We start from the raw sequence: 27,950 nt of genomic DNA, 5'->3' as shown, positions 1-27,950 counted from the left end.
CCGCACTCTGCTTTTGTTGTAAAGGGGAGGGCGCCGCGGTGGGGACTTAGCCGCTGCTCTGACAGGCGACAGCGCGGTCGCCTTCCTCTCTTCCGCCCGCTGGTTACATGTAGCGCTGCGGCGGAGACCAGAGCTGGGGAGACAGCGACCGAGCGGAGCCGTGCCCAACCGTGCCGGGCCCGGTGGAGCCTAGCGTGGCCCCGCCACCGACCCTGCGGCAGGAGACCGCCATGGAAGTCAGCGCGGGTAAGCGGCCGGGCGGCCGCCACGGGCCGGGTCGGGGGGGTTGGGGGGTGTAGGTGGGGAGTGGGGGCTTTGGAAGGCCGCCGCAGCGAGCCGGGCTGGTGCGGGGGTTACAAGCAGGGGCTGTCCAGAGCGGCGCGGAGCAGGGGAGCGCGGCGGGCGGCGGCGCTGCCGGGCCCCGGCTCCGCTAGTGGCCGTGACGGCGGCGCGCTGCCTCACATGGACCCGCCGGGCAAGCCATGTGCGCGCTCTGTTTACGTTCCGCGCGGCGTGCCCGCTCATTGGCCGTGTGGGGCCGTGACGCGCGCATTGCATAATAGTGCCGGGGCGGCGGCGCGGGGCGGCTGGCGGCGCGGACACGTGAGGCGGGCGGGCGGCCGCTGTTTTGGTGACCTACATTCGGGGCGGCGGCGGAGGGGCGCGCCGGGGACACGTGGGGCCGCGCCGCTGCGGCGCCGGCGGCTCCGCCCCCGCGGCGCAAGGGCCCGCCTCCCCCCGGGAGGTCGCCGCTCTGGCGGGGCGGGGGTTAGCGGGAGGCCGCCGTCGCTATATGGGGCGAGCGAGGGGGGCCGGCGGAGGACGCGCGGTGCCGCGGAGCGAGGCCGGCGGAGGACGCGCGGGGGCGAGGGGACCGCACGCGCACGGCCGTGTGCGGCGGCGGCGGTGCTGCTGCCCGCGCGCCCCGCACGTGGACCGGCCCGGTGCGCGGGGGCGGTGTTGTGTAATCGGGAGGGGATGGTCGGGGGCAGGGCAGGGCCTTTGCAGCACCAGCTCCGCCTGATGGCGGGGAGCCCGGCTGCTCCGGTCCCGCCGCGTGGTGCGGAGCGCAGGGGCTCGGCAGGGCAGGGCAGGGCAGCCGCTCTGCCGCTCGCGGCTCTTCCTCTTTGTCAAGGAGGGTGACGAAGGGTGTCGGGAGTGCCGGCCAGGGCACCCCCTGCTGCAGCTGCCTTCTCGGGTCCGGGTGGGACGGTCAATAACGTAATCAGGCGGCCGCGGCTTCCCCGCCTCTGCGTCGTTACAACTTCCCAAATATACGTGTAAATGAAATGCTTGCTCCTTGCGTTGTGTGTCCCTGCCGGGGGGCACCCGAGGGGCCGGGGGGCACCCGAAGGGCCGGGGGGCACCCGAAGGGCCGGGGCTCCTCGAAGCTTCCTGCCTGACGTGCAGCTGTGCGGCTCGGCGTTCCCAAAGTGACCTGGCTTACCACCCTCCGCCGGGTTCGTGGACCAAGGTCCCTCCACTCTTAAGACCGAGCAGCGGTGTCCCTCTCTGCCGGGCACCGGGGTGCCTGTGGCTGCATGCACAGTGATCGCCACCTCTCTGCTCTTGTGCTGTGTGGGAGATGCCGTTTCACACTGCTTATCAAACAAAAATAGGGTTCATAGGGAAATGTAACTTCTAAAGCCACAAAAATATTAGGGGTCTGACTGTGGCACAGACGAGATTGCCAAGCTCTCTTGAGGTACGGGAGCAGCCCAACTACCTGGGGCTCCTCAGGCTTTTGAAAGACAAGGAGTGAAACCCTCTAGGCAGAGTGTTTCTGTGCTCCCTTCTGACATTGGTGTTACCCTTGAGGGAAAAGAGCATCACTTTTTATGGGGCAGGGTTTAAAGATAACCGGGCAAGGTGGCAGTGTGGAGAAACGTGGAGTTCCTTGCAGGGAACATGTTTTTGTGCCCTGCTCTGCCCACTGCAGATAAGGATGGCGCCTGCCGAGAAACTTGGTGCCTCCCTTGGCCCAGGAGGACTGTGAGCTTTGACCTGGCACCTGGCCGAGGCACGTGTGGCGCCAGGGGAGAGCAGGACCCGTGGCAGATGGGTGCTGGTTTTGCTCTAGCACGGGTGTTGGGCTGGCTTTCCCCTCATGCCATTGCTGGACCCGTGTTCCCCTTGCAATCCTCCTTGCTCCAAAATCCTGATCCTCAGCGCATGCTGTGCTACGTGGAGGATTTACCAGGAAATCTGTGCAGGAGCAGCCCCTGCGGTGGGGGGGCCCAGAGGCGCTGGTGCCCAGGAACGTGAGCAGCAGTTGGTGTGTGGCGCACGTGTGGTGCGTGGAGGCTTGGCCTGACCCCTGCTCTCTGGCTGTTCTGCTGGGGACTGCTCTGCTGGACCTTCTTGAAGAGTGTCAGTGGTGGTTCCTGTGATGGAAATGGGGCAGTAAAGGTGCTGCAGGAATGCTGGGAGGGCCGTTGTGGCTGGTCAAAGCAATGAAAATGTGTAAGTCAGAATTTCTGGCTGTCTCCAGGGTTGTATAACCCTGCTGCCTGCTAGGCGTGAGGAGGTGATGGCTGAGGTAAGGGGCTGCAGCCCTGACCTGCCATGCCAACTCAGTTGGTCAAAGACTCTACTGACACTCATGCTTTTTGCTCCAGTGGAAGCCACGGCCAGGGCTGTTTTGGAGTTTTGAGTTCTTACTGGTGTGTGGGGTTCCTTGCTGCACTGTCCTGAATCCTCTGTGAAGAGGCTTTACAGAGCTGTGCAGGCATAAACCAGCAGATGCTGAGGGGAGTTTACTTAAACATTCGTGTGGCTTACGCTGTTGAAATTCTTGTGTGAAACACCAAATGTTTTCAGGTTGGGTTTTGAAATGCTAAGCATTGCAGACAAACTCAAATGCAGTGAAAACACAATTTATCTTGCTTACAAGCAAGAAGAGGAGCCTGTGAAAAGCCAGAGCTGCTCCCAGGTCTGCTGGAGGACAAAAAGCTGTTTCATCTGGGGGATTCTCAAGAGTATCAGATTGCCAGACAGGGCAGGACAGAGGCTGTTTTTGCAATAGCAGACTGGCAGTCAGAGTTTTTAGCTGCTGCTGGAAACATTACGAAGACTTGCAGTTGGAGAAATGGCATTCAGCAGACTACCCAAGCTGTAGTGCTGTTTCTTTCCCTTGCCACCTTCCCTTGTGCATGGTGAGCACCTCTCAGCCCTTCCTTTCTGTGTCTTTGGCACACAGCCCGCATGAAGTCTTTCTCTCTGCCCTATTTCTGTCCCTACCCTAGCTTGTTTGCATTCTGGCTCCACAGCGCTGCGAGATTCTGTCTTTGCTATGTGGTTCAGGACGAGCTCTGCTCAGAGGGTGTGCAGGGAGGCCCTCCTTAGGCTGCCCTGTACCCCCTCCCTGCTGCCCCATCCTGCAGCACCTTGGCGTGTGGCGCTCTCTTTTGATTCTGCCATTTCATCTCAACTTGGATCCAAGGAGGCTGATAGGATGGGAGAAGGGTATGGGGCAGGTTGGGAGGTCAGCTGTTGAAAACAAACGGAGAGAAGCAAGCTGGAGGGAGGGAAGGAGGGAGGGAAAGCTGTGTGCCCAGGAACACGTGATGGCTGGGTCTGGTGGTGCTGGGTCATGGTGTGGCTCACATGGCAGTGGTGCATGTCTGCTTGTTATGTCACTACATGCTGCCTTTTTTTCTTGCCTTAGGGGGTGTGATAGCTTACATCAGCTCTTCCAGCTCGGCATCTAGCCCAGCCTCATGTCACAGTGAGAGCTCAGACAGCGGTTTTCAGTCGTCCTCTTCGCCTGTGCCATCCTCTCCGAACAGCTCCTCCTCGGAAAGCAGCTGCAGCGGCCGGAACAGCAAGGGCTGCGATGGGGCAACCAAGAGCGACGGTCTGGAGGAGACTATTAAAACAAACCAGTCAGGTGTTGCTGGTTTAACAAAAAGCCATAATGGAGTCACAAGTATGTTTGGTGCCAGTTCCTGAAGCCACCATTTTCTCCTTACACATTACAACCCCATATATTACCACCAGGTCCTCCATGTGGCTTGCTGTGAAGGCGTGTAGCAAAGCCTCCACTGCTCTCTTTTTGGCATTGTATGCACAGTAATACACAAGGTATTGCCATACAAATGCTCTCATGGGTGGGTGTCCCATTGCTGCTAACTTCAGAGTCCATAAATACAGGCCGGCTTCACTTCAGATTTTCGCTGCTGAAAGCTGCTATTAACAATCAAACCACTTGGTTTAAAAAGATGCAATGAAGTGAAGGTAACAGCAATCAGAAATGGCCTTCAGAAGTCTTTGTAGATCTGTCTTGAAAATCTGGTTTGTTTCTTCATGTTCCCTCTCCTGCCCCTTCGCCTCCTCTCAACTCAAAATTCTTTGGAGACATGAACAAATAACCAAACCATTATATTTACATAGCTGTAGCTGGGACTTCTACCTTTTACAGTCCAAGCATTAATTTGTGGATGTAAAAACCAAAGTACTACTCCTAAGACAAAACTAAAGGGTTGCCCTTTCAAATGCATTTAATAACATAGTTCCAGCTGTTTGCCTTACACTTGGTTTGGTCATGAGGGAAGATCAGTGCTAAAGAGCTGTATCTGAACAGTTTTGGAAGGGTAGGAATCAAACTGAGTACTGCAACGAATATTTCGGCAAACAGCTGGAATTTAGTATTTAGGACAGGTTGGACTTGATGATCTCTGAGGTCTTTTCCAACCTTATTGATTCTACAAAGACTGAATTCTTCTGTTGCCAGACTTGTTTGATCATTTTGAATTGCTGGAGGGGTAGAATGAGCATCTACAGTTCCACCTTAAAAATACTCTTCTATGTGTTTTTTTTTAAGTCTTCCTACCCTGAGTTCCTGGGAAGAGCTGTGGCTTGGTTCCTTTTCAAAACCTTAAAGAAAAAGGTTTTGGTTCCTCCTTACAAATGAAACCCAAATGTCAAGTGAATTCATTTTTTTGGGGGTAGCATACAGTTCTGTGGGGATGCTTCCAGCTCTCTGCGTTGCTCACTGGTAAGGTAACTTTGTGGTTGCTGAAGTCACTGGTAAAGTTTCCATTGGCTTCAGTGGAACCAACACTTTAGTGTGTAAAAAAAAATGTAATTGACAAGCTGAAATAGAATGGGAGGGGAAAACATGTAAAAACAAACAAACAGAAAACCCCAGGAGCAGAGCTGCAAGGCTGAGAGGTATTTTAAGTCTGAGCGTGTAAATGTGCCACCTTGGCTGTGAGTAGTCTGTATGTGTGTAGATGTGGCTGAGTTACCAGTCTTGAAGTGTCCTGAATGTGTCATTTAATGTTGTTCTCCTGCTTTGGGGGCCATTGAGTGACAAATGAGGGCAGGGACCCTGCTGCCATATAGCAGTGAGATTCCAGACATGCAGAGGAGAATCTCAGAAGTCCTCCCAGAAGTCCTTCATTGCTGCATTGTCGAATCCCTTGCATTGCAGAGTCTGAGTGTCCTTAACAGCAGAAGTCCTGGAAGCCCTTAGCAGACGAAGCAGCTAACAGAAGTCCTCAGCATATCCCTAGCAGCATCCCTGCACCAGAGCCCTGTGCCAGAAGCAGCTAACTAACAGAAGCAGAAGTCCCTAGCAGCCCTAACCCCCCCAGCCTGTTCCTAACCCCAGTAACCCTTGCTCAGAGTGGCTGTTTCTGTACCCTGTTAGCAATCCCTTCAGCAGTAAACCCCAACCACATCTCTAAGCTAAAATCTTTTCCCAGTGAGAGGTGCCAGGATGTCCAGGAGGTGGCTTCTGCAGCATGTCCCAACCCAAGGGTGCCAAGGTGAGGCTGTGGTTCCTGGCACACCTGGAATGTGATTGTTTTGCTCTAGGCAGCTAAGGAATTGGTCAGCTGAGGAATCCTGCACTCTCCACAGGGTCAGCAGCTGCCCTCAGAGCAGTGGCTGCAACAATTTAATATTCCTATTTTAATTTAACAGAGGTTTATTCTCTTGCTTGGAATACTTTAGCCTTTATATGGGCTTGCTTGTCCTGCTGGAAACACAGATTGAGCCTGAGCTTTGGTGGCCTAGTTAAGTAACTGGTCCTTTTAAAGGTGTGTAAATGTAGGCAGGCTTTTTCCCTGCAGTGGGTGCAGCACTGCTGTCAGTGAAAGGCCAGTGAATATGTGCTCCCTCCCTGCTCTGCTGGGTGCTTCATGGCTGGCTCATCTCACCCCACCACTGCTGCCACTAGTGTGTTCCAAACTGGTAGAGGCTTTGTGCATTCTTCCTGTCTGTTCCTGTGCTGGGTTTTTGCTTGTTTGTGGTTTGATTTTGTTGGTGTTTGGTTTTGTGTTGCTTTGGGTTGGGTTGTTTGGGGTTTTTGTGTGTTTAACTGACCTGTCACATTTTGCTTTGAGTCCAGGTTTTAAAAGCCGGAATCGTGTTCCTGCTGTTGTCATTTGTTTTCTATACCCTCGACTTTTCTGTTCTGATTCCAGAGTTTAATGGCATGGTTCTTCTTTGCAAAGTCTGTGGAGATGTTGCTTCAGGATTTCATTATGGTGTTCATGCTTGTGAGGGCTGCAAGGTGAGCTGTATTTCTACTCCTGTTTCTGCTGCTTAAATGCTCAAGTGATCCCCAAGGGGTTAGAGAAATGATACTTCTGAAAAGGCACCGCTGTGCTTTTCTGCTAAATCTGAGACATTTCAGTGTGCAAATGACAGGAAAAGGCAAACCACTTGACAATACACAGCATTTTCCACGCTGCAGTACTTTCTGTTCTTGCTCCTTGTCCAGTTCTGCCTGACCGGGAGTGCATGATGGAGAGGAAGAAACGGAGGCAGAGATAGTAACGACCGTGTCACGCAAGACACGTGACTGTTAATTGCATTAAGAGGCAGTGGGTGTGAGTTGTCACCTGGGCTGGGACACAGACACAACAGCTTTTGGAGGAGCCGTTCTTTACCTTGGGGAAAGCCAGGCCTGGGTGCTTAGCCCTTCGTACGTCAGGAGATCTGTTTTGTGATGCTGTAACACTGCAAACTCTGTTCTGTGAAGGAGTTTATCAGCTTAAGGGTTCTGTGAAGGAACCACCTTTGAAGGTCACAGAGTGCAGCAGGATGCTTCTGTCGCCCGAATGTGGAGACTGAAGTCAAGAGATCTGATTTTGACTTTCATGTTTGCACTTGGTGTCATAGGAGGCTGAGGGCTTGTCATACAAACTGTCAGTGCAGTTTTAGAGGGCTGGAGGTAGTTTACTGTTAGGCCCTGACTGTGCAGGGAGCATACACTGCAGTTACCTTTGTGTTCTACACAGACCACACACAAAGGGGAAGTAAACCTTGAGGAGCAGCAAGTTCTATAAAATCACTTGGGTCTGATGGCACTGAAGCAGCTGATGTGGTTTGCTGTGCTCGGGGAGAGGTGAATCTTGGCAGGAGGATACGGCCTGTGCCGTACTAACAGTTACGGGGGTTTTGTTTGCTTGTCCACAGGGGTTTTTCAGAAGAAGCATTCAGCAAAACATCCAATACAAAAAGTGCTTGAAGAACAACAACTGCTCTATAATGAGGATGAACAGGAACAGATGCCAGCAGTGTCGGTTCAAAAAATGCCTGTCTGTTGGGATGTCAAGAGATGGTACGTTCCTCTGCGGGGCACTGTGAGGGAGCCTGCTGCCCGCCTCAAGACCAATTGCTCAGGCTCTTAGTGGCAGAAAATGCAGCCAGCTGTGTTGACAGGGACAGGTTTCCTGTCCAAGAGCATTTAGATCAGCTGGACCAGTTCTGTGGATCTCCTGAAGTGGTAACGTTGTGCTGGCCGCAGAGCTCCCCTCTCCAGGGGCTGATGCGTTGTGATGTGCTGCAGTGGTCTGTTAGGGGCATGGCTGTGAGAGTCTCAGCTTTGCTTTAATAAGTGAATATTTATAGCTGTGTCTTGCCTGGCACCGAACAAGACTTGAGTTCTCTTTCTCAGTTTTGTTTTGTGTTGTTGCTGTTGCTTTTTCAAAGAAAGAGAATTCTGTCCCAGCTTACAGCATTGGGCTAGTCCCTGTGGAGCTGAGGAGTTCTGCTCAGGTGCATTAGGCAAGCATCTGTCTGTCCCCCTTTCCTTTTCTCTTTTTCTTCCTCGTGGAGGGGGGAGGAGGGCAAGAAGGAAAGTGCATTGTTGGCCTGTGTCTCAACACAGCTGGATAGCCTTCTCTGGCAGCTCCTGAGAGAGGCGCTGTTGAAATCCTCGTTCACCAGTCTGCTGCAGCGTGCTGCCGGGAGCCAGAACTGTTTCCTTCTGTTTCACTTTTTAATTTTCTCTGTTTATTTCACAAGAACTTAAGGATCCTGGGCTGCTCATAATTTAGTGGGTGGGGTGCTAAAACTCACTTCAAATAGTTGCTGGGAGTTCTTGTTGTGCATAGGAGTTATTTCATCCCCTAGGCGGTCGTTTGCGCAGGAGGTCGCACCTGTTTTAATGAGAGACGTTTAGCTGCGTTAATGATGGACTGCTGCAGGAGCAGGGTTACATCACTCGAAACTGATCAGCAGCCCTTGTGAAGCTGTGGTTGCACAGGGTGGGAAAGGCAGCTGTAGATTCCTCAGGACAGGGCCACAAAGGCTGCAGCCACAATGATGCCCATCCCCTTGCCAGCAGAAAACGTCCTTTTTAAAGGCAAAGTTATAGGGGAGATTGGCCAAGGTAAGCTTCCTTCAGCATTGATTCTCTGTAACCATTTTGGCAAGTTACGTATTGGTCCTCCAGGAGCTGTCTTGTAGGACTTAGATTCAGATAGAGTATGAACTGTTTAAATTCAGCTAATTATCAGCTCCCAGAGTTGTACTGATTTAATTGATCCAGTCTTAAAGCCTGACGCTTAACTAACTAACATAACTGTTCATAGTCCTTGGCCAGGTCTGTGGCAAGAGGGGAAAAGGCTTAGATTTGGCCCTGCCTTCCCTTTGTGTGGGAGCAGCAGCATACAAGTCATGCCTCTCCTCTGCCCAGGAGCTCCTTGACTTCAGTTGCAATACCCCCGAGGCTGTACTAAACTCTTCCTGTCAAAGGCAAGGTTATTGCTTGGGTGCCTTGTGTGTGTGTGGTTTGATGTCTGCATCTGCTGCTGACGCTTTCGGGACTGACTGTTGGGCTTTTTTCTCCCCACGTTTGTTTCTCCCCCGGACAGCTGTTCGGTTTGGCCGTATCCCCAAGCGCGAGAAGCAGAGGATGCTGATTGAGATGCAGAGTGCCATGAAGACCATGATGAACGGGCAGTTCAGCGGCCACTTGCCCAGCGAGGCCTTGTCAGAACATCAGGATCAGGCTCCTCAAGAAGACCTTTCCTCCAAGCCAAAACAAGAGCAGGAAGCCATCAAAAGCCCTTCTCCCCATCCTGGTGCTGACATGGCTAAGGAAGAAGTGATCGGCGTGGTCACGCGGGCCCACAAGGACACTTTCATGTACAACCAAGAGCAGTCCCAGACCACAGCAGAGCTGATGCAGGCCCAGAGTGGGGAGAGGATGTCCAAGAGCAGCGAGCAGTACATCCTGAGCAGCGAGCACTGTGTTAGTGGGCTGGGTGGCCCTCAGTACCCGGAGAGCGAGCAGCACCTTGGGGGACAGTACAAAGGGAGAAGTGCAATGCATTACCCAAGTGGGCACGCCGTGTGCTTCACAAATGGCCACTGCATGAACTTCACCAGTGCTTACACTCAGCAGCTGTGTGACAGGATCCCAGAAGATGGCTTTTCTCCAAGCAAGAGCACCGCTTACTCTTGCAGCACCGGAGGAAGAATGCATCTGGTACATTGATATTGATTGTTTTGATTGGCTTGCGTGGAAGGTTTAGCAATGGGTGTGATCCAGAGTGCCTCTGTAGACAGTGGAGCTGCACAGAGTGGGCACAACTGCTGGAGCTTCAGTGGCACTAGTTTGATAGCACAGACTGTGATGAAGGAGAATAATGGCTCAGACTGCATGGAAGGTCCCAGCCAAGTGATGGGGTTGCCTGGCCCATTTTTAAGCAGACTGGAAGTAGACTAGTGTTAAAGGGCAGGGAGTTTGTAACTGGCTTGACTTAAAAATGGAAGGGTGAACCTTGCAGAGTAGGCTTCTCAGTTGGACTTGGTGATCCTGAGGGTCTTTTCCAACCTGAATGTTTCTGTGATTCTGTTAGGAGTTTATAAATTCCCTTGAGTAGATCCTCTTGGAGACTCCCCTGCAAGGTAATCTGCAGTCAGATACACTGTGTTTTCCTTAAACATTCCTTTCCAGTTTCTGGGGTGACATCTCAGGGCTAGGGTTTTAAGCCAGTCTGTCTGCATGTCTTGCCAGTGTGTTCTAAAATCTCTGTTGCTGGGTGGGTGGGTGAGGCAGGGGGGTTAGGGAGTGGTGGTGGTTGTGGTGTTTCAGTAGGGAGAGGCTGTTCCTGTTCCAAGCAGTGTACAATCAGGCTCTGTGGGACCCACAGGCTGTGCATCCTTCTGCTGTAGAACACCTTCAAATATGAACAGAGGCAGAAGGAAGATGCACAGCTAAACCACTTGGGAGAAATTCAGGATCTTGTCTGTAGTGCTTACACAAGTGAGGCTCTGAGCACCCTCCTGGGTGTCTTGGATGACTTTGCTACTTTGCTAGAGCGTTTTTGGAAGCATTTCCTATTTCCTTGCCTATGCATTTTGAGTTGGCATTTTTGTTTGCATGGTTGTTTGGTTTTTCCCCCTTAACAAGGCCCTCCTGCATGCCTTGTACCAGTTCTGTAGGACCCTTAGAATAGTTTGGCCTTCTCTTTATCACTGGAATTGCCTGGGATGAGAGAACACAGCATCCTTGTTCTCATCCTGCTCTCCTGTCAAGAAGCGTGAGCCCCTGACCTTTCTAAAGTACTTGAGCTACTGGTGTTTGCCTTCTTCCTAGTTTTTAAGGATTCTTCACAGGTTTTCAAGGCCCCTGAGAGCCTCCATACAATGAGGGCTGTTCATTTTATTGCTGGATTCCCAGGTTTTGTTGGTTGTCTCTTTGCTGGTTGTTTTTTTCCTGTTGGTTTTGGTTTCTTTTCTTCTGCGGCTCCAGCACACGTGAACCACGCTATCTCTAGCAGGCTCCAACACTAACTGCAGATGCCAGGCACTACCCCCTGCCAAATAATAATTTCCAACCTCTCTTCCTTACAGGGAAAGTCTGTGGAGTCAGTGCAGCAGCTTTCTTGGCACTGCTAAGCAGCAGAGGTTAAACCTGGCAGCATGGGCAGGCAGGTAGCGGTGCTGCCCGGGCGGTTTGTCCTGTGCAGAGCGGCTGCAGGGAGCTTTAACACAGGAAACAAAACCAAATCCAACAGAGTGCTTCAGTCCCTTTCTCTCCTGGCTCCTGACATGGATGAGGGTTTTTCCAGAGAGCTCAATGAGAGCAGGACCTGACCAAAATGAGTCAGTAACAGTAAGGGAATGTAATTAGGCTCTGAAGCAACATGGGGAAAGATGTTCAGGGTTTGGGATTTTTTCTGCTCTGTATCCTCCACGAGCCAAACAGAGTCCTCTAAAGAGAGCTGGTGACTGAGCAAGCTGAGAGCTGCTTTCCTAGGGAAGCCTGCCAGAGTTCAAGGAGCACCTGGATGATGTTCTTAGTCAGACAGCTTAGTTTTAGGTAGTCCTTTAAGGAGCAGGTAATTGGACTTGATCCTTATGAATCCTTTCCACCTTGAGACAGGCTAGGGTTCTGTGACTCCTGGGCAGAAGTCTGTCAAAGGATCTCATACAGAATGCACAGGGAGGGGAATGTGGCAATTTCTCCTTGGGACTGAGTGCCTGGGAGTTGAGGTAAATGGTTGTAGGATGACATGTTGAGGCATTTTTTGTGCCCAGCTCTGCTCTGAGTGCTGAAGCAGGTTGCTTTTTCTCAGGCAGTACTGTTAACAATAAATACCTGTGTGAACTGCTAGGGTCCTGATGACAGAGCAGTGGTTAGTGGCTGCCCTGCTTGTGGTTGTATGCCTCTACCTTCCCTTTTGCCAACATGTCGCGATTCTGAGCTCATGGGAAAGCTGCTTCTCTACCCTACAGCAGATTGTTTGGGTTTAGGTGTCATCCTCACACACACAAATGATGCTGAACCAGGAAGTCAAATTCAAGGTTCCCTGCAAAAGTGACATAGCTCTGAGGAGTTGCTAGCCTGTGCTGCTCTTTGCTCTGCTGACACTGTGTAGGGTTACATACACTGGTTAGCATACAGCACTTCAGGAACTCTCCTCCTTGAGCATGACAGGTGAAATGCATATTGAAAGGTCTGAACTTCATTAAAAGATGTAACTCTCAGGAAGCAGAACTGAAGGTAGCTCAGTGTATCCAGTTGGGTTTTACATCATTGGGTTCAAGACCCCTGCCAGAGCAGCACCACCCAGGGCAGGCTGCACAGGAATGCAGCCAGGTGGGGTTGGAAAGTCTCCAGAGAAGGAGACTCCACAACCTCTCTGGGCAGCCTGCTCCAGGCCTGTCACCCTCACTGGAAAGAAGTTTCTCCTCATGTTGAGCTGAAACCTTCTCTGTTCCAGCTTGTCCCTGGTGTTCCTTGGCTTATTGCTGTGCACCACTGAGAAGAGCTTGGCCCCCTCCACTTGACACCCACCCCTCAGCTATTGATAGACATTGATCAGATCCCTCTCAGCCTTCTCTTCTCCAGACTAAGGGGAGATGCTCAAGTCCCCTAATCATCCTTGTGGCTCTCCCTTGGACTCTCTCCAGCAGGTCTCTGTCTTTCTTGAACTGGGGAGCCCAAAACTGGACAAAATATTGCAGGTGTCGTCTCAGCAGAGCAGAGTAGAGGTGGAGAGAACTTCCCTAGCCCTGCTGGCCACACTTTTCTTGTTGCACCCCAGGATCCCATTGGCACTCTTGGCCACAAGGGCACATTGCTGTCCCATGCAGAACTTGCTGTCTGCTGGATTTCATTGTAATGGATTTACACTTCCCTACAAAAACCCCCTTACCCTATGTCTCTGTGAAGAAAAGAGGATTTTGTCATTGTGACTGAGCAAAATGCAGTGACACAAGTCAGTGCAAACCCATGGGAGAGGATGGCTGCTCTGGTAATGAGGGTGTCAACCTGTGACTTGGGAAATCGAGGCTCGGTTCCTTGTTCTGCTGCTGAGGCCTTTGTCTGCTGGACTGAATCACTTCAGCTGCCTGCAAAACAAGGAAGGTGTAGGAGAATGAACGTAGTAGCAACTGAGATTACAACTGATTGGTTGCAAAACCATGGCTAATTGCAAGATTACAAGGGTAATACAAGTAAAAGAAATCCAGAGCCAGGTGTGAGTGACATCAGGGGAGCGTGGTGCAACCTGGGTTCTCTCACACCTTTCACTGGAGACAGTGTTGGCATTTCCAAAGTCAGCAGATCTAGAAACAGGCTGTTAATGGGCTGCCATGGGGGGAGGATTATTGTGTGTTTTAAAGGGAGGGGAAGAAATCCAGTTACCTTGGGAGCTGACTGAGGAATGCTGATACTTTTTTTTCCCTCTGTGTATTGTGATTGCAGAATTTTCTTGAAGAGCGAACCTACTCGCTTCAATTCCGTGCCAGTGATTTGGAACTGCAGCCTTAAGAGTTGTTTTCTCTGTGTGTTTTGTAAACACCAGGTCTGCCCCATGAGTAAGACTCCCCACGTGGACCCAAACAAGTCTGGCCATGAAGTTTGGGAAGAGTTTTCCCTGAGTTTTACCCCTGCAGTGAAGGAAGTGGTGGAGTTTGCCAAGCGCATCCCGGGGTTCCGAGATCTCTCTCAGCATGACCAGGTTAATCTTCTCAAGGCTGGGACCTTTGAGGTGAGACCACTGTGTGTGCTGTGCTGCCATGGCAAGCTGTGTGTCAGTCTGACTCCCTTAAGAACAAAAGAAAGAATAGATCTGGGCTACAGCAAGCAAAAGCAGCTTGTTTGTGGATGCTGGCTCTGAGCTTCCCTTAAGCTGATGTCCATGGCTTCCCTTCTGCCATACCCTGCTGAGCTGTCCCTCTTCCGAGCAGTCCAAAAGGGCTCAGCCCTTTTACACCTTCCTCCTCCCTGGGCATCAATAAGTGAGTAATGAGGAGTTTCTGGGCTTTGTATAGCAGTGGTTACTTTGATAGCTATCTCTGCTTGGCTTGGAGAGAAGCAGACTGCATTTGGAAGGGTGGGTAGCTTGGAAAGCTCTCTCTTGACTTACCAGCTTTGTAGTGGGATGTGTTTATTGCTCTTTCTGTCCTTCCTTCTGCCACTCTGCTCTGTGCCAAAGCCAGAGCATCGCTCCTGACCAGTCACCACGAGCTGTTGGTGGCCACTTGGGGTTAGTGAAGCCTCCATCTCCAGAGCAGTAGCACTGGTAACTAACTGTACTGCTGCAGAGTACCAGCTGCAGTCTAACTCTGGACTCATCCCACCAGGGCCTTGTGGGTGCTTTCACCCATTGCCACACACCTGAATGAGTGCTGTTCACTTGGGAAAGGAGCTCAGGGCTGCTGTATAGTTGGTGACCTTTGCATAAGGTTTAGTTGCCCCTCCAGGCTCTTGTGTCTGTTGGTGACCATGCACATTTTACAAGTATCCAGATGTGAAATTGGCAAGTTGAGGGCAGAGAGGAGCTGAACTCCCAAGCTGTGCTGCTGTGGGAAGGGCAGGGTGGACATGCTTTGGCTCTTGCTTACATTGACTCTTGCAAAGAAGAATGCTGGGTTCCACGTTTGCCTGAACTGAAGATGTTTCTCATGTAATGTCTTGGGTCTTTTGTCTGCACTTGTGCAGCCCACTTCTAGAGTGGGTAACTGCTGGGTTGGGTACAGGTTGTGTTGGAAATCTTGGTGCCTGGGCACCGCCAGTTGCTTTGCACTTTCTGCTTTGTTGTGTGTTATCTTTGCTGCTAGACTTGAGCTTTCAGTACTCACCTACACCTCCTGGAAGCTGTTTTTGCTTCTTCAGCTACAGCCTCTTCATGCTGCTGTTGAGATGGCACAGAAATGCTGGTGCTTTACCCTGCACAGTGGTATACTGTGCAGTGCCCTCGAGGAAAGTGGGAAAAGCCAGGCTTGAGCTGTTGCTGTAATGTAAAGCCAAACTTTCATGTTTAGCAAGTGGTTTGTCTTGGCCTTTCTTCACCTCAGGCGTTACTCAAGCCTCATTCATGTGCTGTTTTGCCACTTACAAGCACTGCTGATGAGGTTTGCATATCCAGGGGGATTAATAATAATAATGTATGGCTCCATGCTTATCCCTATTAACTTATTTGTAAGAAACATGAATGATTTCTTCTGAGTGAGCTGGTGCCTGTAGTGAAAGGCCTGTGTGACATCTTAGCAACATGAAAAAACCAGCAACCAAACAACCCAAAAATAACGCTGCAGAGAGCGGGGGGGGGGGGGGGGGGGGGAGACAGGATTAAAGCTACCATTGCCATGGAGGCAAAAGCATCTTGAAAGCCTCAAGCTGCATGCAAGGTCATTTCTGTCTGCTGGGTAACTAAACTAGGACATCCAAACATCTGCATGTTAATAGAGGAGCCTCAGTAAAAGTACTGCCTCTGAGCCTGCTGGGCTCCCTTGGGCAGCAGTGTACAGCAGTGCTGGCATTGTGCTGGCCAGCACCTCATCCTCGAGGAGTGCTTGTGCCTGTGAGGGTGAGGAGATGCACACTGACAGTGCTGGTGCAGAGGCTGCAGAGCTACAGGTACTCAGATGCACTTAAGCTCCAAAGCCCTCTTGGAACTGGGAGCACTGGGGAGCTCAGTGTGTGTGGTGGCATTTGCAAGGCCTTGTATGAGAGCCACCTCACAAATGGGAGTGAGCATGAAATAAGGAACTCAGCTGGGTTTGAACAGGTCCTCTCCCACCTCCACAAACCCCCACTCCAGGTATGGTTGATGTTAGAGCTAGCAAGCCCCTTGTATCCACTCACTTTCTGCATAGACTCACAGGCTTGGTGGTGTGGCTGCAGGTGCTGGGGAAGCAAGCAAGCACTTGCCTGTGTGGAGGCTTTTCTGTGCTTGAATTGCTGTGGTCAGCTGATAGGGTCAGTCAGGCTTACCCTCAACATGCACAATTAAGAGTCTGCCTGACACCCCACCTGGAGTACAGCACCCAGTTCTGCTGCCCCCAGCACAAGGGCGACATGGAGCTGCTGCAGTGGGTCCAGAGAAGGGCCACAAAGATGATCAGAGGGCTGGAGAACCTCCCCTGTGGGGACAGGATGGCAGAGTTGGGACTATTCAGCTGGAGAAAGGAGAAAGGCTCTGGGGAGACCTTAGAGCAGCCTTCCAGTACCTGAAGGGCACCTGTAAGAAAGCTGTGAAGGGACTTTTACAAGGGCTTGTAGTGATAGGACACAAGGGAATAGCTTTAAGCTTGAGGAGAGGTAGATTTTAGACTAGAGACTAGGAAGAAACTCTTTACAGTGAGGGTGGTGAGATACTGGAGCAGGTTGCCCAGGGAGGTGATGGATGCCCCCTCTCTGGAAGTGTTCAAGGTCAGGTTGGATGAAGCCTTGAGCAACTTGGGGTAGCAGAAGGTGTCCCTGCCCAAGGCAAGATGTTTGGAACTGGGTGATCTTCAAGGTCCCTTCCAACCCAAACCATTCTTTGAATCTGTAGAGTTAAATGGTTTGAAATGAGTGAAGAGCAGATTTAGATTGGATGTTAGGAACAAGTTCTGCACTATGAGGGTGGTGGAACACTGGCACAGGTTGCCCAGGGAGGTGGTTGAGGCTCCTTCCCTGGAGATACTCAGGGTGAGGCTGGAGGAGGCCCTGGACAACCTGACCTAGTTGGGGATAGAATCATACAATCATGAAGGTTGGAAAAGACCTTTAAGAGCACTGAGTCCAACCATAACCCAACTACCATGACTACTAAATCATATCCTGAAGCACCACACCTGCAGATTCTTGTTCCAACACCCTGAAGCACCTCATGCCTGTAATAAGGTGGAGAGAATTCACAGGAACTAACAGGATGTCCCTGCTGGCTGTGGGGAGGTCAGACTGGATGCCCTTTGGAGGTCCCTTCCAGTCCCTGAACCATTCAGTGATTCTATACCACAGTCTCAGCAGCTCTTCCTTGCACCAGGATGGTTCTTTTTCTCTAAGTAGGAAGGCTGTTCTATGCAACCTAAACCTTGACAACATAAATAGAGTTGTTGAGCATGAGCAGATGAAACTTTACAAGGCACTCCAGAGGGAAACAACTGACTGAGATGCCACAAGGGATATTTCAGCACTGTCAGCTGCTACAGCCCAGGTGGTAACACCAAAGGGACATTCCCAAGTGCAGCTACAGCCTAGGTGCTATTAGAGGCCCTGTTCCTATGCCATTTGAAGGGGTACATGTGACTCCTGTCTACCAGAGCTCATTAATGTTCCTGTGGGTACAGCAAGGCAGCCTGGTATTGTCCTGGGAGTGCCTGGTGGGCCAGGTCATCAGATGGTGTAAATCAGTGTTGTTTCAGTGGAGCTCCTGCAGTTTGTGCTAGGCTGGAATCTCGTTCAGTACCATTGTTCTGCTCCTCCTAAGTGTGGCCAATAAAGCATTGCCTTTGGTGCTCTGTATGCCTTTGGCTGTTGGGTGGCTTGTAGAAGCTGTCCTGCTGGCATATTTATGAATGGCTTAGTTGTTCATTTTCCTCCCTCTCCTGTGCTGTAGCCTCTTCCCCTACCTGCTGATTTGTTTCACTTGTTCCCCAGAGAGGTTGTGGAGTCTCCTCCTCTGGAGACTTTCCAGCCCCATCTGGATGCCTTCCTGTGTGACCTGTGCTGGATTCTCTGGCCCTGCTCTGGCAGGGGGTTTGGACTCGATGATCTCTGGGGGTCCCTTCCAAGCCCTGACATCCTGTGCTCTGAGTGCTGAGCCAGAGCTTGCACTGGTCTCTAGCGGCTCGGTAGCATGCCGACAGTTTCTGCAGGCACCGCTTGCAGGCACTTCATGAGGCAGCTCGATCGCTGTTGAAAGGCTGGATTTCATGTCCCTTGGGCTGCAGCCCCTCCTGTACTCATCTGCTCTTGCTGCCCTTTCCTCTTTCCCCAGGTCCTGATGGTGCGGTTTGCCTCCCTGTTTGACGCCAAGGAGCGCACCGTCACCTTCCTGAGTGGGAAGAAGTACAGCGTGGATGACCTGCACTCCATGGGAGCCGGGGACCTGCTCAACTCCATGTTTGAGTTCAGCGAGAAACTGAACGCCCTGCAGCTCAGCGAGGAGGAAATGAGTCTGTTCACAGCGGTGGTCCTGGTGTCTGCTGGTAAGGAGAGAAAGTTAGCTTGAGCCCCTGCCAGGTTCGGTGGGGCTTTCCAGTACAAGATCTGCAGAATGTCTGCACTGTATTTTCAGTTCTAAGTGTCATGTAGTAGCTTTTAAGCTACTAGCAGTCTGGGACTTACTCTGTTGCATGACTGCTCTCTCTCCTGCTGCCCTTTGGAGAAACGGGACAGTGGGCTGGTGTTCTGCTGCTACTTTCTATGGGATGCAAAAAGTACATCCCAGAGCTGCCTGGTGGCCATGTAGATACTGCTCACAGGCTCACAAGATCTTAGGGGTTGGAAGGGACCTCCAGAGATCATGGAGTACAACCCCACTGCCAGAGCAGGACCATAGAATCAAGTACAGGTCCCACAGGAACATATCCAAAGGGTCTGGCAAGTCTCCAGAGAAGGAGACTCCACAACCTCTCTGGGCAGCTTCTTCCAGTGCTCTGGGACCCTCACAGTCAAGAAGTTCCTCCTCATGTTGAGGTGGAACCTCCTGTGCTGGAGTTTCTATCCATTGCCCCTTATCCTATCCCAGGGTGCAGCTGAGCAGAGCCTCTCCCCTCCCTCTTGACCCCCAGCCCTCAGAGATTGATAGACATTGATTAAATCCCCTCTCAGCCTTCTCCTCTCCAGACTGAACAGCCCCAGGGCTCTCAGCCTCTCCTCAGCAGGCAGTGCTCCAGTCCCTTCAGCATCCTTGTAGCCCTCCCTTGGACTCTCTCCAGCAGATCCCTGTCCCTCCTGAACTGGGGAGCCCAGAGCTGGATGCAAATTGTTTGGCTCAGATCTAAGGTTCACAGGACAGCCTCAGTGAAATTCCACCTGACTTGCAGAGCTTAAGCCTTGGGCTGAGGTGGTATTTTTGCTGCAAGCTTTGTCACTGAGGTCTGTTGCATGTATCTTACTGAAATCTTAATCCAAGGGTTTGATCTCTGCCTGTGTCAGCCAGCAAGCCCTGCTCATCTGCACTGTGAGCTCTCAGGGCTAAAGGTCTGCCGATCCACTGACATCTTCGCCAGACTTCTGTCGTCGTTCAGTCCTTGGACATGCAGGACGCTCTGGCCCGGATTCCAAGAAAGATTAAGCACCTACTTCTGTAGTATTATCCAAAGCCTCCAATTAGGCACATTAGCTCTGCATGTCCAAGATGCAGAATCCCTGCTTGCTGGGTGAGGAGCTCTGGAGGTAGCCAGCAGGCGTGCTAGCAGTGCACACTTTACCAGCCAGCACTGAGGGGCCACTCACCTCTTGAGCAAGTGCACCTCTGCCCCATCAGTGGCTTAGACTCCACATCTTAATGGGGAGCAGCACCCCAGGCCTGGTGCTGTAGGTACAGGAAGCCTCTGTAAACAGGGTAGGATGGTTCAGGCTAGCAGCTTTGTGCATGGCCTAACTGAAATGGAGTAGCACAGCACAGGGCAGCTGTAGCCTCTCCAGTTTGTAAGTGGTGGTAATGAGCAGAGGGTGGCACAGAGCTGCCAAGTTTCAACAGCGGGAATGAATGGCAGTGCAAGGAAAACAGGGCACTGTAGTCTGCTGCTAAAGATACTCAGGGAGCAGAGAGGTTAGTTGCTTTTCCACAGTGCTCTCTGTTTTTTTTCTCTTTCCAAAACTAAATTGATGAAAACTGGAGGCAAATTTTAAGATCAGGACTGAGAACCTCTCCTGTCCCTGGGCAGTGCCACAGCTGGGCTGCAGCCACTCTTCTTACTTGCTTAGCTGCTGGGCCATAGAACATCACAATCTCTGTACCACCTGTAAGGGGTTGTGTGCTCTGTGAAGTGTGCATCTAGCACAGGGCTGGACCCCTCCAGCCTTCTAAGCTCTGCTTCATGTTGTTGCTAGCTGCCAGCAGGACTTAGCTTAGGACTGGTGTGTAAGATGTGCAGCACATAATGCCAGAGCTGTGCAACAGGACAAAAGGAGGAGGTGTCTGGTTTTCAGCCTTCTGCAGCCACTGAGGACTTTTCAGCTCATAGAGCTTTGGACCTTACTGCTGCCTATCTTAGCCACCTTGGGATCTGATCTGCAGCCTGATCACAGCCTTCCTGGACTTCTTCAGAAAGCAGTTCTAGGATTTTGTAAGGTACATTAGCATTTGGGCACACAGTTTCATTTGCACCATGTTGCAGGCATACTCCCAATAGTAACCTTGATGATCACTGCAAGCCCAACAGTTTTCACATCAACCTCATTTTGTAGCTTGCATATGGACCCAAAAGCTGCAGTTGTTCCTTGTACAAGTGAGTGAGCAAGAGTCACACCTGAGCAGGGACCCAAGAACAGGAGTGTCCCCAGCAGAGCTCCTGGGAAGTATGCTTGCAGCTTGCCAGGAGAAGAGGACACCTCTTGGTTTAACAGATTTTGAAAGACAGATCATCTGCTCAATGCTCTTCAAGGAGGAGTGTGAGCCCAGGAGTCATTTCCCATAAGGTGGAGATGAAGCTCAATTAGGGGAGGAAGAGTGGAGGAAGAGTTGAGGAACAGCATCAGAGGGGATGGCGTAGAGAGGCAGACAAAGGCAAAAGGTGCCCTAACTGGAAGAATGGAAGGTGGAAGAAGGTGGCCTTTCAGGCTGGTACTCCAGGGAAGATTGAAAGGAAGACAGCAATCAAGAGTCATCTCTGTTGCAGAATCAGACAGGAGTATATGACTGTGCAATCCTGTCTGGAGAGCAGCCCTGAAGAAAAGGCCTCGGGGGTGCTGGTGGGTGAGAAGCTCAACAGGAGCCAGCAGTGAGCACTTGCAGCCCAGAGAGCCAAGCAGAGCCTGGGCTGCAGCAAGAGAAGTGTGGCCAGCAGGGCCAGGGAGGGGATTCTACCCCTCTGCTCAGCTCTGCTGAGACCCCACCTGGAGCACTGCATCCAGTTCTGGAGCCCCTGTTACAAGAAGGATTTGGAGCTGCTGGAAGGTGTCCAGAGAAGGGCCACAAGGATGAGCAGAGGGCTGGAGCTGCCCTGCTGTAGAGACAGACCGAGAGAGTTGGGGCTGTTCAATCTGGAGAAGGCTCCAAGGAGACCTAATTGTGGCCTTCCAGTATCTGAAGGGAGCTGCAAGAATGCTGGGGGGAATGGAGCAAAACTAGAAGTGGATAGCTTCAGGCTGGATGTTAGGAAGAAGTTCTTCCCCATGAGGGTGGTGAGAGCCTGGCACAGGTTGCCCAGGGAGGTGGTGGAAGCCTCATCCCTAGAGGTGTTTGCAGCCAGGCTGGATGTGGCTGTGAGCAACCTGCTGTAGTGTGAGGTGTCCCTGCCCATGGCAGGGGGGTTGGGACTGGCTGATCCTTGAGGTCCCTTCCAGCCCTGACAGTTCTGTGAATAAGAGCTCCAGAATATGAAATGCCCTGCTACACTGGTGAAAAATCTTGTGCAGAGGCTTTTGCTGGTTTGCATTTTCTTCTTTTTCTTTTTAAAGCCAGTGGAAGCAAATGCTCATAACTCTCTCAAGGGAGAGTACTTGCCAGAAGCAGCTCTACATAACTCCATGAATATCCACTTTTAGAACAGATACTTAGAATGTGCAGAAAGACTTGGGCTAATCAAGAGGGGAGTCTCCAGTACTTCAGCTGAGGCAGCCAGGAAGGACAACTGTGTTCTGCCTTCAGAGCCAAGGCACTGTGCAGAGCTCTTGAGAAACCTTATCTGATGTATTCTGTGCAAGTGTCATCATCCCTGTGAAGGTAAAGGCTTTGCAAAGAAAGGGGCAAGTGGAATAGATAGTTTAACAAAGAAAGACAGAGGGGCTGTTGAGTCTTGAGAATAGAAGACTGAGAGGATCTGATCAATGTCTATCAATATCTGAGGGGTGGGTGTCAAGTGGAGGGGGCCAGGCTCTTCTCAGTGGTGCACAGCAATAAGCCAAGGAACACCAGGGACAAGCTGGAACAGAAGATTTCAGCTCAACTTGAGGAGAAACTTCTTCACTGTGAGGGTGACAGAGGCCTGGAGCAGGCTCCCAGAGGGGTTGTGGAGTCTCCTTCTGTGGACACATTCCAACCCCACCTGGCTGCATTCCTGTGCAGCCTGCCCTGGGTGATGCTGCTCTGGCAGGGGGGTTGGACTCAATAATCTCTGGAGGTCCCTTCCAGCCTCTACTGTTCTGTGATACTGTGCTCTTTTCCCTCATGCTCTCTTACAGAGCAGCTATGAAAACTAATGGAGAATCTTCATGGAAGAGTGAGATATGTGCCAGTAAATACCAGATTGTAACTATTCATCAAGGTTCCTCATTGTCAGAGCAGAAGGTTCTGGAACAGTCTTTCTAAAGGAACAAAACACATCAACTGCTTCAACATGAATTCTTAAGTGGACTGTTTAGCAATTTTCCCCATAGCAGTAGGGAGCTGCACTGAATAGTATAGGAGGACTTCCTAGACTGTGTTCACCTGAGAAGTCTAATTGGATTCACAGCATAAGGTAGGGTTTCCTTCTCACACTGTATCACCTAACTTGGTGCTACTGCAGCAAGCTGCTGTCATTCTGTGTCCCAGCTCCAAGTACACACAAAGCACATTGCTGTTCCTGTCCATCACTCATGTATGTATCTCACAATCACAGAATGTTAGGGGCTGGAAGGGACCTTGAAAACCCATCCAGTCCAACCCCCCTGCCAGGGCAGGATCACCTAGAGCAGGTCACACAGGAACACATCCAGGCAGGTCTTGAATATCTCCAGAGAAGGAGACTCCACAACCCCCCTGGGCAGCCTGCTCCAGGGCTCTGTCACCCTCACAGGGCAAAACATCCTTCCTCATGCTCACATGGAGCCCTGCTGTGCTCATGTAGTGCAGTGAGGCTGCAGCTAGGAATAAACAGCTTCTGTGTGTGATTATTGGGTGAGATGTTTTGGTTAAAAATGCATCCTTCTAAGCTTCTTAGGTTCAGCCTGAAGACAACAGGCATGTCCTTAAATACAGCTCTGTTACAAGACATGGTGTGGCCGTGGGGTGAGATGAAAGCTGAACACTTTTCTTGACAGTGGAATTCTTCCTCTGTTGGGAATTTTGGGGTGTAGCATCTTTCACTTGGTCAGTGGACACAGGCAGCAGTAGTGCCCAGGCACCTCAAGGCTCCTACTCATTTTGTCCCTGGGAGTCCTGTAGTGCAGCTGAGTGTGGGATTTCCTCCTGTGGGGGGTGGAAAGTGCCCCCCAGCTCATTTGGAGAAAAAAGAAAAGTGCCAGACCAGCTCATTTTGGGTTGGAAGCAAATGAAGCTCTATTTACAAGCAAACTACACTCTAGAAACAGGAAATGCAGTGAGTGTGTACAAAATATACAGGAGATGTACAACACAGAGATATTGACCATGTATAAACAACACAGAAACGCGTCAGACTCCCCTGGATGGAGCTCCAGGGGGGCTGTTCACATCCTCCCTCCTTCCCATTACCCCACACAGTAGTCAAAACAGATCCCCTGGCAAGGCCACAGGAGAGAGAGAAGCTGCAAGCAGAAGGGACAGAAGATGAAAAGAGCAAGAGCTGTTCCTGCCACCGGCAAGCCAATGAATTCTGTAGACGTTCACATTGCTTTGCATCCAGTGGTAATTGTGTTTTTCTGTCAGCCTTTGCAGTCAGGGACTAGGCTAAAGTTCCCTCTTCAAACTTAGCACCTCCTCAAACACCAGCCTCCAGTTTAAGTTCAGGATTCTGTGTCCAGCCTTGAGGAGTGTTCCAAACGTTTGCTTCCCTGTGTCTCTCCCCCTGCATTGACAATTAGGGTCAGCAGAATCGCTTCACGAGGACCTTTCCTGGGGACATAGGTGGTTACAGAGCAGGTGCTTGAACACTCTCAATTCAACATCAGCTCAACACTTCAGGGAGTTGATGCTAAGTAATGTTTGGAGGACTTCTGGTGTGTGGGCTTGAAAACTTCTGGCCTGGTGTTTAGTTTCCCTGTGTGTGTTAGCCCAGCGAGTGCTTCCCGCGGTGGCTTTGCTGCAGACCGCCTCTGTTTGCCTTGTGGCTCTGGTCGTCACTGTTTGGGTTTTTCATCATCCCCTCTCATGCTTTTGTCTTTTTCTGTCCTCCCCCCACGTTTTAGACCGCTCTGGAATAGAAAATGTCAACTCTGTGGAGGCGCTGCAGGAGACGCTAATCCGTGCACTAAGGACCTTAATCATGAAGAACCACCCCAACGAAGCCTCCACTTTCACAAAGCTGCTGCTGAAGCTGCCTGACCTGCGCTCCTTAAACAACATGCACTCTGAAGAACTCTTGGCCTTTAAAGTTCACCCCTAGACCCTTAGCCCCCCTTTGTACTTGGACTTGCCTGGTGTTGAACTGTTTTGTGCTCAAGTCTGTATTTATACAGTTGTACCACTTGTTGGAAGGAGAGGGTGCCCAGGCTGTGAAGGAGTGATAGCTGTCCCATGGCCATGCAATAATGCTTCAGCAGGGTGCTTGCAGCTCCAGGCAGCGCAGCCTTCAGAGTCCTCCAAGATGCCCAGATCCAGCTGTGCTGCACTCCTGCAGAAGAGACTGCAGTGAGCCCGAGTTAAACGTGGACTGCTCTGCCCTGTAGGATAAAGAACCACCGCTGCCCTCTCATGAACTGAATGCGAAATAGCTGTGTACGTGCATGGAATGGGGTGGGAGCAATCCTGCACCAGTAGGAAAATGGAAGAGTTGTTTTAATTGGTCTTTCTCTTATCTACTAGATGTGTGTCTGTGTCTCTTGGTAACTCACTCATGGTTTCGCTGTTGTTACTACATTCAACCCAGCAGAAGGGTTCCAGCCTGCAGCAGCTCTTCACCGAGTTTGTGTTCATGCCCACGTGTACATAATATAAATAGTGAAGTAATGAGTGTTTATGGCTACCTGAAGTACAGAGTTGTGTGTATATATGTGTATGTATATAAATAGTTCTATACAGAAAGTATACATAGAATTTCTTCACAATATTTTAACCTGTGAAGGAATTTAAACTTCAAAGAGAAGGCGGTCTATGGAAAGAACCAAACAGATGCACTTTGCATACTGCTGAGCTGATTACCTGAGCATTTCTAATTTTTAGAAGACATCAACTTTGCATTAATATGCTGTGTTTGTTAATTTAAGGAAAAGAAAAAAAACCAACAAACCACCAAAAAACCACCACAGGGGCAGCGCCAGATTCACCTGCTGGGCGGGATTCTGAGAGAATCTCAAGTGGAGATGGTTGTGGTGTTGGTGAGGGAGGTTGTCCATTGCCACTGAGGTTCTAAGGCCCTGACACAAGAAGCACCAGGTGCTCTTACAAAAAGTTTCTTTCTGGCTGTGCTGAAAGTTATCAGATGGATGACAGCATCTATCAGAAAACAAACAACAATATGGGGACCCCCCCCGTCCCCACGGTCGCGCTGGGGTGTACGTGTGTTCTGTGGCTCTCTGTTTATTTCTCCTACTGCACCATTCTGCTGCTTCCTTGCTAAAGGAGAACTGAGAACAGCAGTGTGAGGCTCCCCACGTCTCTTGGCAGTCTGGGCTTCGTGGTCGCCATGCCTGTGCTTCTGGAGCTCTCCCTCGGTGCATATGCATGTGCCTCTGTCTGTGTGTGCAGAGAAGGTGCGCTGGACGGGCTGGACTTCTTTTTTTTCTTCTTCTTAAAAAGGACACTACAAAACCCAAACAACCAAGCAGGACTTCTTGCTTTGTTGTTGTTGTTTATGCCAGTAGCAAATTGCAAAGCAGATCCTTAAGGTTCTGCTGCTTTTCCGTTTATGAAAGTGGCTCTCTTGGGTTTTCTCCATTTGTATCAGGACCTGACACTAGACAGGAGAGAGAAAAGAAAGGGGAAACAAAGCAGTTGTCTTGATGAGTTGTGTCTGTCTTTGGCTGATGTGGGAAGAAGATTTTCCATTACCCTTGTGTTTAGGTAACTTACCTTAGAGGTAGCCCTCTTGGTCTCTGGTGCTTGGTAACACTACTGTGTGGAGAGGGAGACCTCTCCCTTTGTTACTGCATTGGGATGTATGCTGAGTAGGGGAGGCCAGGAGCCAGAAAGCTGCCAGACTGCAGAGTTCCTCCTCGCTGTGCTGCGGTGGCTCTCACACAGCAGCTAGTCCACTCTGTGGGAGCCCTGGAAAAGAAGCAGACTTCTGTCTGTCCCTGAGCATCAGGTTTGCTACCTTGCCACAGCTTTGATCACAGTTGGGCTGGGGCTTTCCCCTCAGAAAGTGGTGGCCAGGGGGCCAGGAGCAGAGGAGCAGGAGGGACAGGTGCTTGAGAGAGAGCTGGGGAAGATTCTGCTTAGCCTTGGCTATGGAACAGAAGATCTCACACTTTCCTCTCCTCCACAGCTGCTGCAGGCAGAGCTGTCCTGCTTTGAACTACTGTACCACTCGATCCTGGCCCCTCAATGCGTACAGTTTTGCTATCCAAACGTGCTAGCAGGGCATATTGTCCTGATTTACCGTAACAGTCTGCATCCTAGCAGTGTTATTTGTGTGAGGGCTGCACTGAGCCATGTGTTGAACCATTCAGGCTTCAGAAAAAGGCAGAGTCACGTGTTGTGTTGCTATTTAGGAGCTGACATTGACTTTGCAGACCCCATTTCAAGCCCTGGAAAGAAGTACAGTTAACTCTTGGTTGTTTGGGGGGGGAAGGAGGCTCCTTGCAGAGGTGGCCACCCTGCAGCTGTGTTCTGCTTTGTTGTGTTGGGCTTTTTTCTTCTTTTCTTTCCTGTTCTTTCTTTTTGTTCCTTGGAGCTGTATTGTTAAGCCTTTAGGAATGTATAACCAGGACAGTAATTACTGCTTACTCAATTTTTAGTTAGCTGGACCATGTATGCCTTTAGGTAGATGCTCTCACTCGTGCAACTTCATTTTTGAAATACTCTTCCTGTACATAAGGGGAAAAAAAACAACCAACCAGACAACAACTCTGTAACAGACAGTTAAAAACAGGAGCCCCAAACAGATTGGCTGAACAGCAACAACAGATAGCTGATCAAAGTACTACTCAGAGGTACCTTAGCTGGGAGACAATGGAAACTCATCGTGCTAGCTGTGTATCGTGAGCTCTTCTTTCCCCGTGTCACTGGTCAGACACTCGTTAACCGCTGAGACTTCCTGCGTTTGAGGCACTGGAGGACTGTAGGTTGGGTCACTGCTGAGCGATTGATGTACTGTATGACTTCAATGGAGTTCTGAGTCTTGATTTCATGCTTGATTTTGTTTGGTTTTTGTTTTTGTTATGTTTTGTTCTCAGTTTAAAAGATTAAATATGGGCATTATATCAGCAACCTCAACTGCAGTCCTGTGTTCTTTGGGGTTTGCTGTGTGAAATCGGGAGGGGAGGGCAGCCGCATGCTGAGCTGCACACAGCAGAAGTGATGGACGAGAACATCAGCTGCTGTGAGGCCACAGGGGCTGCGGTGGTGCACGGATGCAGGCTATGAGTCTCCAGCTCTGTCTGCCTGTGATACTGATCCATCAGTCCTGCCACACAGGCTCACAGGATGTTAGGGGTTGGAAGGGACCTCCAGAGATCATTGAGTCCAAACCCCTCTGCCAGAGCAGGACCATAGCATCCGGCACAGGTCCCACAGGAACACATCCAGATGGGTCTGGAAAGGCTCCAGAGAAGGAGACTCCACAACCTCTCTGGGCAGCCTCTTCCAGTGCTCTGGAACCCTCACAGTGAAGAAGTTCCTCCTCATCTTGAGATGCAACCTCCTGTCCTGCAGTTTCTATCCATTGCCCCTTGTCCTATCACAGGGTGATAGGAGAATCACCTCCCTCAACCTGCTGGCCACACGTCTCCTGATGCAGCCCAGGCTCTGCTTTGCTTT

General features: G+C 50.9%; 1 protein-coding gene across 4 annotated transcripts; it reads left to right on the top strand.

Annotated features, from left to right (window-relative positions):
- Nucleotides 1-27,407, top strand: NR1D2 (nuclear receptor subfamily 1 group D member 2). 4 transcript variants are annotated; one of them, XM_068152291.1, is made up of 8 exons: nt 1-246; nt 3,668-3,928; nt 6,432-6,520; nt 7,429-7,573; nt 9,111-9,727; nt 13,557-13,742; nt 17,961-18,171; nt 24,221-27,407. In XM_068152291.1, exons 1-8 carry the CDS (start codon nt 231-233, stop codon nt 24,415-24,417), a joined length of 1,722 nt encoding a protein of 573 aa, XP_068008392.1. In that variant the 5' UTR covers nt 1-230; the 3' UTR covers nt 24,418-27,407. The 4 variants fall into 4 exon arrangements, with proteins under 4 accessions (XP_068008392.1, XP_068008391.1, XP_068008393.1 ...); XM_068152290.1 differs by lacking the exon at nt 1-246 and having other exon boundaries at nt 3,325-3,928; XM_068152292.1 differs by lacking the exon at nt 1-246 and having other exon boundaries at nt 3,831-3,928; nt 6,356-6,520.
- Nucleotides 27,408-27,950: the final 543 nt, after the last annotated feature.

The sequence above is a fragment of the Melanerpes formicivorus genome, unplaced genomic scaffold (genome assembly GCF_026170545.1).
Source record: "Melanerpes formicivorus ecotype bairdi unplaced genomic scaffold, bMelFor1.0.p_v2 SCAF_23, whole genome shotgun sequence".
In the NCBI taxonomy this organism is placed as follows: domain Eukaryota; kingdom Metazoa; phylum Chordata; class Aves; order Piciformes; family Picidae; genus Melanerpes; species Melanerpes formicivorus.
The sequence above is the reverse complement of the archived record's forward strand: the minus strand, read 5'-3'. Positions and strand labels throughout refer to the sequence as shown.